The sequence below is a fragment of the Pecten maximus genome, chromosome 13 (genome assembly GCF_902652985.1).
Source record: "Pecten maximus chromosome 13, xPecMax1.1, whole genome shotgun sequence".
Lineage (NCBI taxonomy): Eukaryota > Metazoa > Mollusca > Bivalvia > Pectinida > Pectinidae > Pecten > Pecten maximus.
The window spans coordinates 36,928,120-36,945,651 of NC_047027.1; the positions used below are offsets into that span (position 1 = coordinate 36,928,120).

At 37.2% G+C, this 17,532-nt stretch overlaps 1 protein-coding gene across 1 annotated transcript; it reads left to right on the forward strand.

Annotated features, from left to right (window-relative positions):
* The first annotated feature begins 11,501 nt into the window (after nt 1-11,501).
* Nucleotides 11,502-16,715, forward strand: LOC117340741. The gene is made up of 3 exons (XM_033902503.1): nt 11,502-11,751; nt 13,465-13,622; nt 14,054-16,715. Exons 1-3 carry the CDS (start codon nt 11,502-11,504, stop codon nt 14,723-14,725), a joined length of 1,080 nt encoding a protein of 359 aa, XP_033758394.1. The 3' UTR covers nt 14,726-16,715.
* The last annotated feature ends 817 nt before the right edge of the window (nt 16,716-17,532 follow it).

Below are 17,532 nucleotides of genomic sequence, written 5' to 3' on the forward strand. Positions count from 1 at the left end.
CAGTTGATATACACAAATCTGACCTTCATCTCTAGATCTGGACATAATGACCTTGAACTTTAATTTTTACCTTGAGCCAGGGGATCAATTCCATAAATCTTTGCTTCATAATGTCATAACAAAATGTTAACCAGTTGAGAAATACAGAAACCTGACCTTGACCTTGGGCCAGGTGACTCTGTTTGATTCCATCCATCTAAGACTTTGCTACATAATGTCATAACAAAAGGTTTACCAGTTGACAGATGCAGAAATCTGACCTTGACCTTTGACCCGGTGACCTTAAACTTGGGTCACATCAGGTGACTCCTTGTTTGATTCCATCCATCTTTGCTTCATAATGTCATACCAAAAAACTAGTTGAAAAATACAGAAATATCACCTTGACCTTTGACCTGGTGACCTTGGGTCAGATGCCTCTTTGTTTGATTCTATCCATCTTTGGTTCATAATGTCATAACAAAATGTTTACCAGTTGAGAGATACAGAAATCTGCCCTTGATCTCTGGACCCATGTGACCTTGACCTTTAATCTGGTGACCTTGGGTTAGTTGACTCCTTTAATTTCGAACAACTTTGCTTTATAATGTTATAACAAAATGTTACTCAATTGAGAGCATCTAAGTGATATAAACATTTGTCCACAGACGAACGGAAGGTATCATCAAAATCAGTAAAGTACTTTACCTGGAAAGCTGTAGACAACCTAAAATACCAAATGTTTCTAAAATAGCCTTAAAATAGTAATACTGATCTTGATGACCTTCAAATTTGCATAATCTGAACAACTTGGTGCAAGGAAAAAGTGTGTGATCTATCACCAAAGTAATAAAGTAATTTACTAGCAAAGTTATAGACGTGCTAAATATTGACAGATATGACCACACCATTACACACACCCCACCTTATGGGTGGGCACATTAAAACAGGTTGTGTGACCTAATTTCAGTATGCAACACAACACGATCTCAAGATGTATTCACATACAGAATGTTTTAGATTACTACACAAAATTATGTTGAAGATATGTTGCAGAGAAGCAAAATCAACAAAGGGTCGTAACTGTAAACAAGAGGCCCATGGGGCCTGTATCGCTCACCTGGTTGAATTAGACCAAATGTCAAAATAATGTTCATATTCAATTTGTTTTATTTGTAAATCTCAAACAATGCTATATATGATTATAGTGTGGGAATCGGAACTGCTATAAAGATTAATGAAGTCCAGACTATCTAAGGTCTGAAAGTCCTCAAGAATTGTTTTTAGAACATGCATTCATCACTTTATTACTAGTAGCAATTTAAAGGAATTACCTCTATTTCCCCTATTGGGCCCCGCCCCTTTGGCCCCTTTGGCCCCTTTGGGGTCAGAGTCACCATTTATGCAAAATCTGTTCCCCTTCCTCCAAGGATGCTTCTGACCAAATTGGGTTCAAATCCATTCATAACTTAATAACTAGTAGTGATTTAAAGGAATTACTTCTATTTCCCATATTGGGCCCCTCGGGGGTCAGAGTCACCATTTATGCAAAATCTGTTCCCCTTCCTCCAAGGATGCTTCTGACCAAATTGGGTTCAAATCCATTCATAACTTAATAACTAGTAGTGATTTAAAGGAATTACTTCTATTTCCCATATTGGGCCCCTCGGGGGTCAGAGTCACCATTTATGCAAAATCTGTTCCCCTCCCCCCAAGGATGTTTCTGACCAAATTGGGTTAAATCCATTCATAACTTTATGACTAGTAGCGATTTAAAGGAATTACCTCTATTTCCCCTATTGGGCCCCGCCCCTTTGGCCCCTTTGGGGTCAGAGTCACCATTTATGCAAAATCTGTTCCCCTTCCCCGAAGGATGTTTCTGACCAAATTGGGTTCAAATCCATTCATAACTTTATGACTAGTAGCGATTTAAAGGAATTACCTCTATTTCCCCTATTGGGGCCCAGCCCCTTTGGCCCCTCGGGGGTCAGAGTCACCATTTATGCAAAATCTGTTCCCCTACCCCCAAGGATGTTTCAGACCAAATTGGGTTCAAATCCATTCATAACTTTATGACGAGTAGCGATTTAAATGAATTACCTCCATTTCCCATATTGGGCCCCGCCCCTTTGGCCCCTCGGGGGTCAGAGCCACCATTTATGCAAAATCTGTTCCCCTTCCCCGAAGGATGTTTCTGACCAAATTGGGTTCAAATCCATTCATAACTTTATGACTAGTAGCGATTTAAAGGAATTACCTCTATTTCCCCTATTGGGCCCCGCTCCTTTGGCCCCTCGAGGGTAGGTCACCATTTATGCAAAATCTGTTCCCCTTCCCCCAAGGACATTTCTGACTAAATTTGGTTCAAATCCATTCATAACTTTATGACTAGTAGCGATTCAGAGGAATTACCTCTATTTCCCCTATTGGGCCCCGCCCCTTTGGCCCCTCGGGGGTCAGAGTCACCATTTATGCAAAATCTGTTCCCCTTTCCCCAAGGATGTTTCAGACCAAATTGGGTTCAAATCCATTCATAACTTTATGACTAGTAGCGATTTAAAGGAATTACCTCTATTTCCCCTATTGGGCCCCACCCCTTTGGCCCCTCGGGGGTCAGAGTCACCATTTATGCAAAATCTGTTCCCTTTCCCCCAAGGATGTTTCAGACCAAATTGGGTTCAAATCCATTCATAACTTTATGACTAGTAGCGATTTAAAGGAATTACCTCTATTTCCCCTATTGGGCCCCGCCCCTTTGGCCCCTCGGGGGTCAGAGTCACCATTTATGCAAAATCTGTTCCCCTTCCCCCAAGGATGTTTCAGACCAAATTGGGTTCAAATCCATTCATAACTTTATGACTAGTAGCGATTTAAAGGAATTACCTCTATTTCCCCTATTGGGCCCCGCCCCTTTGGCCCCTCGGGGGTCAGAGTCACCATTTATGCAAAATCTGTTCCCCTTCTGCCAAGGATGTTTCTGGCCAAATTTGGTCAAAATCCAGTTAGAACTTTTTGACTAGTAGCGATTTGAAGCAAATGTTGACGGACGACGGACGGACGGACGACGGACGGACGGACGGACGGACGGACGACGGACGGACGACGGACGCTGCGCTATGACATAAGCTCACCGGACTTTCGGTCCAGGTGAGCTAAAAATATATCAAACCATGTGAAATAATTGTACTACACAGTACTGTGACGTCTAAACATGTATTCACATATAAGCTTTGAGGTTATTACACAAAATCAGATGTTTTACACAAACAAAGGTCCATAACTCAGTAAATAAGGGGCTGTGTGACCTAATTTTAGCATGCAGCACTGTGATCCAAGATGTTTTTTGCAGTTGGTAGTATAAATGTGAATCAATTCAGCAAGAAGTTCCAGTGACAAGTAGCATAGGACATAATTTTCTTTGATGTAGGTCAAAGGTTAAAATGTAGGTGAGGGTGACCTACATTTGGTACATGCCACACCGCCTCGCCTAGGCAAACATGTCATGCCCCAAGTATGAAGTTCCAGTGATGAGTAGTGTAGGACATAGAGCCCAGACAAAATATAGTGTGGAAGAATGTACAGACAGACGGACACAGCGCTAACCTATATCCCCCCCTAGTGGGGGACCAATTAACAAACAAGGTCATTAAGGATGATCACCTCCCTGTGTATGCAAGATGGATGTGTGTATGGGAACATCGAAGCTACACATGTTGCTGTTTACTTTCTTGTGATAGCATCAAACAACATTGTCATGGGGCAAGATCACTAAAATACAGAAGATGAACTCCCAAATCAAACTATGTGTGTAGATAATGCTGAAAATTACACTAATATTTGTAAGATGTTTAACGTCGGTAGCTATAACTTAGATGAACCGCTATAGCTACTTACCATTAAAATACATTGTACAATTTATTGTGAACGATATAGGTCACTCAGTTTTTATTTTATTATGAACTTATGTCAATCATGAACAATTTTTCATTATCAATTGCATTTGACTGTCATAAATCAAGATGGTCTCCATGGCACCCATCTTGGATTTTAGACTGACCCAAAAATCAACAATACTTGGTTGGGGGATCAGTACAGGGAAGTTCTAACCAAATCCCAATGGTGGTGGAATTTGATATGTTCATAATATGAAAAGTTTACGACGCACGAAACACAATGGCTATATAATAGGTCATCCCCGACTCTTCAGGTCAGATGATCTAATCTAATAACATATAATCGAAAATGTCATTCTTTTAAATATTGTTCATCTTGACTGCATGCCGCAGAAATCTCATCTACATGACGGCTGTTTTCAGTTGATTTCCTGACCAATCTAGATATTCAATATATATTACAACCAAATACCAAATTTAGGAATATAATATAATTCATAAAAGACATAGATATTCGACTGCATACACATGCATGAACATCCGTTGTAGCACTGTGAATTATGACATATCAGTCGTTGTAAGGCCAAAAAAATATGTCTCACATGTCTTATGGGTTATGTTGAAAATTAGGGTCGGTAGGGGGTCAGAACCACCATTTATGCAAAATTAGTTCCCCTGTCCCCAAGGATGTTATTGGTCAAATTTAGTTAAAATCCATCAAGAACTTTATGACTAGATCTAGTAGCGATTTAAAGGAATTTTCTCAATTTCCCCTATTGGGCCCCGCCCCTCTGGTCTCCTGGGGGTCAGAACCACCATTCATGCAAAATCTGATCCCCTGTCCCTAAGGATGTTTGAACTTTCTCACCAAATTTGGTTAAAATTCATTCACAGCTTTATGACTAGTAAAAATTTTAAGCAACTGTTTACGGACGGAATGCCGTACGGCATAATCTCACGGGACCTTGAGTCCATATTTGAAAATATCAAAGGGGCATAACTCTGCTAAACCTAATCACAAAATTCTGTAACACAAAAATGATTAGAGCTATTGTGGTCTAGAATTAATATTTGTATTAATTTCAAGATTCATAAAAATTCATTGATAAATAAAATTCAGAGAGGGGTAACTAGGAAATGTTAAATAATGGACCTTATTCTAGAAAATTTACAATGCTATTACGCAAAAAGATCAAATATCAGCCAAAAACCTGTAATATATGTTAAACATTGCTTCTGGTTGTACTACGAAAAAGCTTAGAGGAATTTAAGGAAAAATAAAAGTTCTTAGCATTTTCTACATCACTTCGGTAAAAATAATTATGAACTATTGGGCTAAAGAACATTAATTTTGTAGCAGGTTTCATGAAAATCTTTCCATAAATAAAGGTACGAGAGCACTTACAACGAAAAGTTAACGGACGAACAGTGCATGGTATACCATATGATGACCGACCCGTCGTTGATATAATGTTGCGTATAATTATGATTTTATTTCAAAGGGACATTACTCTGTTATGGTCATATGATTCTGATTTTCAAATTCGTCCAAGAAAATTATTGTGTTCACAAGGAAAAATTAAAACAGGGCAGACGACAACAAACAAACGACCATCTCAATAAGTCACTATAAATATAAAATCAGACCGACAGGTAACTGTTAAAGTAAATCTAGTATAAGACAGTCTATAGCTGTATAGGGTAAAATCATGTATTGGGGATGGGTTCGTTTGGCGTACCCAGTCATACAGAAAAACACTGCGCGTGGTGAACATTTCGGGTCAGATGACCTAAAAATAAATAAATATCTTGACATAAGATATATTTGGGATTATCTGCTGGTATTTAATTTCGCGGACAGTGAATATAGCAAAATTAAATCCCTGGCGATTAAAAGCATCTATACAGTACATGAATTTTGACGCAACATGTGCACATATAAATACAGCAGGCCATAATCAGGCATCTGAAATTGAATTCTGTACTTGGAAAAATTAAAGCTTAATCAGCTTTATTATTGAATTTATATGCCTAGTATAGATCTCGATATCTATATGAAAACAAACCACAAACTTCCACAACCAATTTTACTAGTTTATTTTATATAATGAATATTTCGTGTTTTCATCCAACTCCGGGAAGGTGCACTTTACTTCCAAGAGTTGACCGGTTTCCTTTTATATACTGTACTGCAGTAGGCCTAGTCTATACATTATAAGAGCGCAGCTCATCGCGCCCGAAGGGCACGAGAGCGAAGCTCTCTTTAAGACAACATGTGTATAAGCTATATTTCCAATCAAATCTATACCCCTTCAACATTGAAATTGTGTCCCGCGGGAAAAGTCGCGCGCCTCCAGTAGAGGCAGCCATGTTTGAAATCTCATTCCCTACAGGACGAGATCTGACTGCTTTTTCTCTCTCGTAGAACAAATAACTGAAAGTTAGTTCAAATTACTTAATTAATTCTCGAAATATCCACACAACCCATGCATGTCAAAGGCATGATTCATTTAAAAGTTACCATTTCTATTTTTCTTTTGACTGACGAGGTAAATGTATTTTGCGAATTTGATTGGCTTCAGATATTTTGTTAGTTACCTAAATCTGAACCCTCCCAGTTTCGGTGCTGATCAAATTGGATGCGAGAGTGGCCTAAGAGGTTATTTTGCTGCATATGTGCGTTACATAGAACAGTTTTTAATTGTATTATCATTACATGTAGATAACAGTATTGTAAGCACAACTTTCCAGGTTACAACCGAAAACCCTGAAATATTACTGAGTTGAACATCCCATTCAGAATGGTGCTGTTGTCGTCAAGCATGACGTCATAAGAATTCAACGTCAAAGATTTCGCCAATGATTCCCGCCCTTTCTAATCCCATATATTTCAAGAGTTTTCGTCTTCCAGATGTCTTTGAAATATGTGATAATTTAAGGGAAACAATGCAATATCTTCTGTATTTTCTAAGTGGGAATAGATTGCATTAACTGCGGTAGTTGTTGCATTTTTTATTATATTTTTTATCATAATCAAAAAAATCTTACTGCGCCGACCTCTTTACACCCTGGCCTTAAATTACTAGATATTGTGATCAACAAGGCATAATGAAAAATATATAGCACAAGTTATCATTGTACAGCGTGTATCAAAACATGTGAATGAGGAGATTTCATGATGTTTGTATTAGTCTATCCAGAGACACGTATCTTTCCAAAATCTATATGATGTTCTATTGCAAACTTCCACATTATAATTCTCATTGTCTAAGCATATAGTGAGGACGTTACGTATACCAAAATTTCCAGGAGAAAACGGACTTTGTAATTTGTTTTTATGTGTGGAAAACGAAACCTGTTTTTCACAACTTGTTCAATACGCACTCACTTCAATTTAAAAACCTCAATAATTATCATATATTTCAAATAATAGTCTAAGTGGGTGATTTAGATATACATAGATCTACTAATATATGTCCGTGCTTCAAAAACAAAACAAAAACAGAACCAAAACCCAAAACAGTTTATATAGTGATACGGTTGCCTTCTAGCCCTTTTGCTCGTCTGTAAAGCGGCTGACTAGTAAACCGGGGGTCGCGTGTTCGATCCCGGTGGAGACTACTTGCTTTTCTGTTATATTTGGTGCCGTTGACCACTCCGAGAGCAAGTTTTAGAAAATGAGAGGCTTCGTTGGGGATAAAACCTGGGTTAATGTGTGTTCGAGACGAACACGTTTGAAAAGTGAGAATAGTGGGGCAGATTTTAATTGTAAATAGAGTACATAGTGATACGGCCGTCTTGCTTCTAGTGTCGGTGATGGGTTTTTTTCCCTTTAGCTTATAGTCGGTAGAGCGGCAGGCCAGTAAATAAGGGTCGCGGGTTCGATCCGCTGTGGAGGCGCACTATATTCGCTTTCCTGTTATATATATCATGACAATCTTGTATCGTCGGCACTTTTACGTTGTTAGTAGCATATGTAATGTGGCAGTAGAATAATTTAATGATGTCATGATATGCAGTGCACATGTCATCACGGATATGATATGTGCGATCATCTGGAATCCGACAATGCAAAGTGAAGACAATGCTAGTCACATCTGGACAAACAATAAGAATTTCAGCCGATATACATATAGATGTAATGCATTGTTAATTTTACAAGGTGTTAACATGTTGTTGTTGTTTTTTGGGGTTTTTTTTTTGGTTTTGGAATGGGGGATTTATTAGGACCTATTATTGGTATACTTTGTAGCATATTTTGCAGACGCAATGTGGCATAATTAAAAAAAATAATGACAAAAACAAATAATCTAAAAATCTTAAAATGTAGTACAAGTTCTTAGACTGTTATATAGTGTTATTCGCAGGTCCCTGTGTTTCCTTTTGATTAACGGCGAGTCAGGTGATTGTAGCTGCGCTCTTCTAAGGCTTTGCCTTCATTCATATTATATTCATTATTGTAACGTGCCCCTGTGAGAAATGCATGATGAAGTTTCATGTTAGGCCTAATTGCTTGTTTTGCTAAAAAAACAGCTTACCGGCAATGTCGCATAAGAATGCACAATCCTAATTAATACACTAAAATACTTCACTGTCTTCACATATCAAAACGTTCTGGACACGCGTGGTTGAGACGACGCCATTTTCAAAAACAATCGAATCATACGCAGAAACAAAAACATCATTTGAGAAGCTCCAAATCCCGTAGGACAAGCATAGTGCACAATACACGGTGCTTTGTTTGTTTATCGGAATAAGTTTGTCGTAGTTTCGGACCTGACCAATGTATTATCATCAATAATTCATGTTTTTCCTCAGCAAATTTTCCTCTGTGCTTTCTTACCTGGATGTCTTCCGGAAATGACGAAACCTCGCATCGGTCACGAAAACGCTTCGTTTGGGTCGCACTAATAACAGGGTTGGACCGGATCCCGGAAAACACGGAGTAGACTTTTATTGGGGTTTATTTAAAGGCGCTATGATGATCAGGGGTGTTGCCCCAGTTGCCCGGGCAACACCCTTTTTTGCCGATCCTAAAAAAATTGGACCTGGGATTTTCGGGCAAAATCCAGAGTAAAATAGTTTGTTGGAGTGATATTCCTAATTGACCGCCAGTAAGATAATTATCAGACCAAACCTCAGTGTTGTCCAATACCCAGCTTTTACCTTTGGTCATTGACACTAAGGGCGAATTTGTTCTCCTAAAACCAGTTTCAGTTTCGAACCGGTTCTGTAAACTTTCCATTTGTTGAGTAAACCAGTTTCAAACCACATTTAAACTGAAATCGGTTCATTCATTTGTTTCTGATAAACCTAAACTAGTTTATTAAACCATTCAAACCACCACCGGTTGTGGTTTGGAAGGTTTCGTATCTGAAAACAAGATGGCGAATGTTGTCAACATGCAGAATGTGCTCTTGAAGTGCGCTACGTGCTCATAGTAGTGTCATTTGACTGGACAAATAAAATATAAATTATAAATATTAATAATTGTTTTCCCATTGGTATGACAGTTTTTCCCTTGTGTTTGAAAGAAAGTCTGCTAGAACTGCATGCGTTTCCCTGTCATTGCATTGTGGAAGTATGTCTTCAACATAATTAGTTATTCGGGGGATTTTTGTGCGTTCAGGAGGTATTAAACGTTTCAAATACTGCTCTGAAGCCTTTTCTTCCAAAGACACCATATTGAAAACTAGAATTTTGCATTTGTTTCTCAAGAGCAAACCAGTTTTAGTTTACAAACCGTTTTGAAAACCAGGTTTAAACCATAAACCCAAACCTAAACCAGTTTATTTGCAACAAATTTGCCCTAATTGGTAGAACATGTAAACCCTAGGGGTCAATTATAAGAGCCAGTCAACTGTGACTAATCCGACTCTCGGCCGGTGGATGCTAATTTGAACACAGGTGGCTCAGGTGTAATATTGTTAGTTTCTTTTCTACCTCTATAGCTGTTCGTATGACAATATTACAGCATCCTTATTCAGACCAACCAAACATTAGAAAACGCAGTAATTATATACATATGAAAGTCACAATTGTTTTACTTACATAAACAACTAAGCCTTATAATTATCTGACAAGCAAAAACGATCTTTTCAAAACAGTGAAAGTGCTTAAGTCGGTAAATCCGGATTTCATTACCTTATTTTGAAGAAAAAAAAAACAAAATAAAGAAAATGCTTTAATTAGTTTAGGATTTTGGCAATCACAACTTTTTTTTTTTCCAAGAGTTACTATAAACTTAGAAATCATTTATATGGAAAACAGATGTACATATACAAGTATCTATTTTTGTGCAGAGTTATTTCAGTTAAGGAACTAAATGAAAGTAGATGTTTTACTTTCATATTGTTTAAAAATATTAATAATGATCAAAAAGATCGGGTAGCAGAACGTTACTTCATAGGGGGAAAAAAATCTCTCTCTAACAAGGGAAATAATCCATGTAAACAAATTATCTCCCTTTAATCAAAATAATGTTGGTGGTCCCAGTTGACGTAGCATAGCAAAGAGATCTTTTTGTGTTGCTTGCCAATATGGTGGAGTGCCTCTTACGGGTTTAAGGACATGGTCGTCCGTAGTAAAATCTTAATTGCATCTTAGGATAAAGGTTGTTTACTCTACAAATGTATGATTGCAAAATATTGGTAATATTTGAAAAATGTAGTTTGATTAGTGATCTTATAGTTTATTTTTGTTAGCTTATATCGTCATATTTTATCCCATTTTGTCACCCCGAGGGTGGAATAGACCTATCTTACATCGGTACATATGAAAGAGTATTTTTCTCTCATACATTTTAAGCGCAAACGCCAAAAATGTGACGCACGCGCGTCGATTTCCTCTTTTTTCTATCTATTTTTGTATTGAACATTTTGGAAAATAAACAGCAGAATCTGATTCAGCATACCCCTAAATGGCAAACAATGTTTGAGCATGAAATTAAATGTTGTCTTACGTAGTGAAGGATAAAGTTAATTTCTACGAAGTTTTTTATGCGAAGTCTTACAGGGAGACAGCCATTTTGTTAACGTCGTGACGTAACGTCATATATTTTCATTGTTGCGTCATAATCAGAGCCGTATTACATGGGTAGCCATGTAATACGGCCTCATGCGACATAGGTGTATTGCATTGGATAAACCGGTACTACACCCGTAGGTATGAGAGAAAGATTTATCTTACATGGCTTTCTTACATTGGCAAACTCTATCCGACATGGCCAGGTATGAGAGAAATATATATACGTCTCTGTCCCGATTAAGTCTTTACTCCGCAAAGTGCGCATATTGTATAACAATTTATGCTGTTCAAAATGTGTATGTGTTACTCAATAAGTGCTATTTTGTGATGTTTGATTTCCTAACCATGATATTCACAAGTTAGCAATCCCGGGAAACATGTTCAGGAAAATAAAACAAATCTTCTAAAAAAATATCAGTGTAACAATTACTTTTAAATTCATATCTAAGTGTTGAGCAGAATGGATCATCCCAAGGGTGCTTGGGATTTCTTGAACATATATAGATGTCATATAATTTAGGCATGAAACATCAACATACGAATATACGAAATTTATATAGCGCCCTATCTAATTTACAAAATTACTCTAAGGCCAGCAACAAAATGACCTCAACAACACCGGCGAAACGTAGGCCTGCCGATGAAATGGAGGATGTTGTTGGATATGTTCATTATGCATCGCCAATGAAAAAAGCTGCAAGAAACAACACAAATTATTTCAACTGTCTGCTCCAAACGGAAAAGTCAACGTATGACCACCTAGTAGCATTCTCCCCCGAGCAAAGACAGCTTTTTGTGCATGCGTCCGAGACTAAAACACCTATACGACTGAAGAATGTATCAAAGTCCCGAAGTAAGTATACTTCCACTTTAAGCTCGAACAATTATGTACTTTACAATTTATTGAAATTTAAATGAATTCGCAATATCGTTATATTATAGCAATGTCCAACCAAAGGGCGGATCACTTTGTTTTAATTTTGGGAATCAGCAGGATTCTGTGCTTGGATTTCCCCATAGTTTATTTTTAGTGTAAAGACGTTATTTACCATAAATGCTGCCTTGACGATTCCCAGGATGCTCTGTACATTTAGTTTATGTAATAATGCTTCCTATAGAAAATGTCAAAAGGGTAAGAAATGCGCGATAATTTAATATTTCTTATTTTTTATTTTCCTTTCCCGGCCGACTACACTTAAGATATTGATTTTGTTTAATAATTACATCATATATGATATCTTGAAGTTGCCAAACAAATTTGACGGTAACATTTTGGGATTTGTTGCAATTGGTCATGACATGAGGTAACCCCTCTCACTCACTACATTCAGCTGTCATTCCAATATGGCGACCAACCTCCCCGCAACATGAGTACTACATTATTGAAAAGAAACATATCAGAACTTTATTCTGTAATATAGTCATGTTTTGTTACATTCGTATCGCAATACTATAACATTGGTAGTATCCTACCTAGAAATTATGAATCTCAAGAGTTACATCCCTTTGCGCAATCTTTTACTATACCAAAATGGCTGACGCTATTGTTATTAATCGACAGGCTTTTACCAGCGGGTTTACAAGTGTATGTCATCCTTTTGAACTGTAGGGACAGACTACTTAACACACGGAAGTAGTTATTTATCTGCATTTGCGACTCCTGTTTAAAATGTTTCAATGGCTATATACTGATGCCGTAATTATAACTGCTGTTATATTTTCGGTGGGTCTGACAATGTGATGACGTCTAACAGGTTGGGCATAACGTTACAACTTTTTAAAGAGAAAATGTTAACGTTTTATATAGGGTAAGCTGAACCGTAAACTACAAAGATTTACCGTAAACTTGAGATTGTCTTGACTTTGCGGTTTTATACCTAACTTGTCTAAGATGAGTTGTATATTCCCGCTGTACATGTACTTCAGGAGAATCCTCCTTTCACAACATCCGTTATCTGTCCTAGAGGTCCATTAAGCATCTATGACCCATCAGCATGCATGTTTGTGATTATATTATCATCTTTCAAAAATCCAAACGATCTTATACATTGACAGATGATGCTAATATAAGCAGACAACTTTAGTATTGTTATTACATTTTTGTTTAATTAAGATTTGCATTGAATTAATATTTTTAATTTGATGAACCTGTGTTGTGTTGTGCGAGTGTATTGAACATGGGAAATGACAAAGCGTGTTATGCATTTATTACAAATTACAATCACTTTGTCTGTTTTTATTGTTGTAGTTTGACTTCACGATACGTATCGCAATACTGGTGTATCGTGATACGTATCGTATTGTGAATTTACTAGCGATACTCAGCACTACAGTGAGCGAGTTTTTTTCCAGACTTTTTTCTTTTTGAGGGGAGATAACTTTTGACAATTTTTTACCCGAAAACATGTTCATTGAACTTACAGAATTGATTATCAATTTTCATAATCGATTGTCGCTGCATTTGTCTGCAATCAATTAATTTTCGATTATAATCGATGACCAGCGCACCACTACTGTGGATTTGTACGGTATACAATGTAATTTCCTTTCATTTACATATATGTAGGTCCGACTTCACCAAGCGGAACTAGCATCTGCTGCAAAAAGACTACTCAAATCTCATTGCCTACCACTGATGTGCAGTTCCATTTTAAACAACGCCACAACACACCACTGCCCCAAATTCAACTCGCAGATGTTCAAGAACAAATAACAGGAGCCAATGTAAGTATGCATGCATTTAAGCAGGCCAACCTTAAAAGTATGTGTGTTTCCCCTTCCCCAACCCTGTTTGTGAAAGTTGGGTAGGTACTAAGGTAGGAACTTTTTTTGTGAAGTTGATCACAATGCTACAGAATGAATACTATTATGAAGGAGTATTATTGGATATATATAAGCTGACAATTCACAATGATGAATACAATTAAGTCACATTGATATCATTATAATTAATCATTGGCGGGGCCACCATTAAGATGTTATTTGAAATACCAGAAGGTGTTAAAAGTTACCTCAAAATTTGAGGCAAAATGTCTTTCATTCTGTATGAAAAGTTCCTTGACAATTTTGTATTATGGTCGTTGAATTTTGTCTTGACGAAATCTGCATGCACCGGTACCTGACCCGGTATAGAATTGTTTTCTTTTTTTTCTTAGGTAACTGTCGCTGGTCAAATTATTCGTGAGTTCACCACACAGACATGGAAGACAAGGGCAGGACATGACATTCTCTTGAAAGATGTGGTCATAGCTGATTCCACAGCCTCTGTGAAACTAGCACTTTCGGCTGACCATAAAAACAAAGTGGTTGTAGGAAAGTCCTACAGGTGCACCTCTGTAAACATAAAAGATTTGAACGGGAAAAAGTTTGTCGCTACAACACCCAGCACCACAATTGATATCTGCAATGACATTGTAGATATCAAGGAAGATGAAGCATTGCTGCCTGTAACAATATCTGGAACTCCAACATCCATCACAGTGGAGATTATAAAATCTTGCAACAGTTGCCATGCCACCCTCACCATATCGCCCCGACAAAAATTTGCCAGTACATTCAAATGCCCCTCGTGCAAAATGACTCAACTACAGGCAAGAATACAGACCAACTTCATTGCCAAAATGCAGCTACCTGGCAACAGCTCAACCTATATCCTCACCCATAATGTAGTACAAAGCTGTCTGGATACAGCCTTTCTGGAAAATCCTCTACTAGACACTTCTGACACCAATGCTCTTGAAAAATATTTCCTCACCAACGACTCGGAAATCACCATTATGGCAGATTCGCTGTACCCGTTAACTCTCAGGGTTCATCCTGCCAATTAATAGCATGATATGATGAAGTGCTACAAACTTTCCTTCAATAAATAACTTTGACCTACTTCCAAGGTCAGGGTCAAATAATTGTACACAATCAAAAGGCCTAGGCCAACAATATTTGGTCAGTACTAGCTAGGACTGATGATATACTGAAAGGTGGTTTCCTCAAAATCACAGGTCTGGGTTAAACATACATTGTATACAAACCTTTACATTACATGTTCCTTCTTCTGAAAAACTAATAGGCCCTGACCTTGAACTAATTTAGGAATTTTCGATACATAGCCTACGAATCAGTAGGTCTCTTGGATGAAGTGTTGTTCAGCTTTGCCAAATACCGATAAACTGATCACTTTAAACCCCACAGGACGCAATGTCCAATTCAAATGAGTGATACAGGCCCTCTAGATCTGGGTTTCTTGTTTATTTGTTACCATTTAACATTGTTAATTATATACATTTAAGACTCTGCTGGTCTTTTCCAAGTAGTCTAGACCACACATAAAGATGGAATGATCACAATTTTAATTTCTTTAAAACGATTCGTTTTAGCAGACTGATTACACCAGCACAAAAGGTGCAACAGATAAAGGCCTAGGCCGACAATATTTGGTAGTGTACCTCCTATATTTCAAATGCTAATATTTGTCAGTTTGTATTATCATTTCTGTTTTTATTTTAAAAATAACCTATGTATAATCTAAACATGCACGGCTTTTCTGATTCTGATTAATGACTATAAGTGTATAATATTATCATGTATCATACATGTACTATGTTACTTATCATGATACCATTTCAAATAACATCATAATGGTGGCCCCGCCATTGATTAATTATAATGATATCATTGTGACTAAATTGTATTCAACATTGTGAATTGTCAGCTTAATAAGAACTTGGACATCAATGTTTGATGCAATTGCATTATATGTATATATCCAATAATACTCTTATTATTCATTCTGTAGCATTGTCATCAGCTTCACATGTCTATACTAAGATTGACTTTCTTAATATTTGACTGTGCATTGTTAGCTCACCTGCCCAAAAGGCAAATGAGCTTATGCCATGGTGCGATGTCCACTGTCAACGTTTTCCTTTCAAAGACTTCTTCTCTATAACTGACAGGCCCAGAGTCATGATATTTTACAAGTAGCCTCCTGGGATGAAGGCCTTTCAAGTTTGTTAAAATTAATAACCTTGATCCACTTTGAAGGGCACTGGGGTCAAACGAATTAAAATCTTAAACAACTTCTTCTCTATAACCAGAATGCCCAGGCTCATGATATTTCGTCAGTAGCATGCTGGGATAAAGGGCTATCAACTTTGTTAAAATGAATGACCTTTATAACTTACTTTCAAGGTCACAGGGGTCAAATGTGTTAAAATCTTCAAACAACTTCTCTATATTTGGACAGTGCAGATGGCATGCTTCACCCACTTCCAAGGTCACATCATAGAAGTCAAATGCATGAAAAAATTTAACAACTTCTTTTGAATAACCAACAGGCCAATAGTCATTAATGATTATAATTGGCGAATATCATGATAAATAACAAAGCCTATTTGAATATATTCTTTCTCGTAGACATGACTTAAATTTAATACAGGTGAGTGATACAGGCCCATTGGGCCTCTTGTTCTAACTAAAAAAATTTGCTTTGTGTTTTTAACTGTTTTCATTTGAAAAATTTGTTTTCAACTGTACAAGTTCTAACTTGTTTGTAAACATTCCCCTTTAAGAAATCACATCCCTGTACATTTAAGAATGAATAGTTTCCCCTATATCCTAGATTAATCCCTGGTAGTTTGTTTTCCCTTGAGTTATAATTAGCTGAATATATATATAACTGTGTACCATTGGAACAGTGAACATTCCATCTTTGTTGTACACATTCGCAATCACGGTTCATTTCGTTTTTCTCTCGCCTTCGACGATAGTCGAGGTAGGCAAGACTAAGGTGTTGCTTTTCCAACACCGACGAAGGCGGCGGCGGCGGCGTCAACATTTGCGTTAAAGTCCACTTTTGACAATGTTAATGTTAACCGATTGAATTGAAACTTGGTGAAGTTAATGATACTAATCTACTAAACACCTATGCAAGGTTTGGAAGTAATGTGATATCAGGTTCACCTATTTTTGGGTAAACAACAGTGAATTTTGAGAATTTATTGACAAAGCGGGAAAGGCGAGACATATGATTACGCGTAATTCTTGTTCCTTAACCTATAAATCTAGCTAAAATTTAAATATACCTATTCTATTACCATGTAGTTAACCGTCAATATTCCATGTTGCATATGCACTTCTACAACAGTTTCCTTCATTTTTATACGCCTGTCAAAATTGATAGGACGTATTATGGTATGGCGTTGTCCGTCCGTACGCACATAGGTCCGTCGTTGGGACGCAATTTCGGGCAATATGTAGAAAACGTCGGAACTTTTTTTTTGTTTTCTTTAATTCCTCTCAAATTTGGTATAGTACTTAGCAAAGCTATAATATTTAACATATATTACGGGCTTTGTTGAGTTGTTTAGCATTTCATAGTTAAATATAGGCATTATGTAAAAAATGCATTTCTGTTGTAAACTATTTTTTTGTCCAGTGATCTTCTACAGTTTTCAACCAATATCTTTTAAACTGAAGTTGTGTTTTCCTGAATGACAGTTTGATTCGACAATATTTACCAGAGTTATGGCTCTTTGCAATTGGAACTTTGTATCTGATCCTATTTCAGGCATTATGTAGTAAACATCAGAACATTTTTTTTGTTTCCTTCAATTCCTCTCAATTTTAGTATAGTACT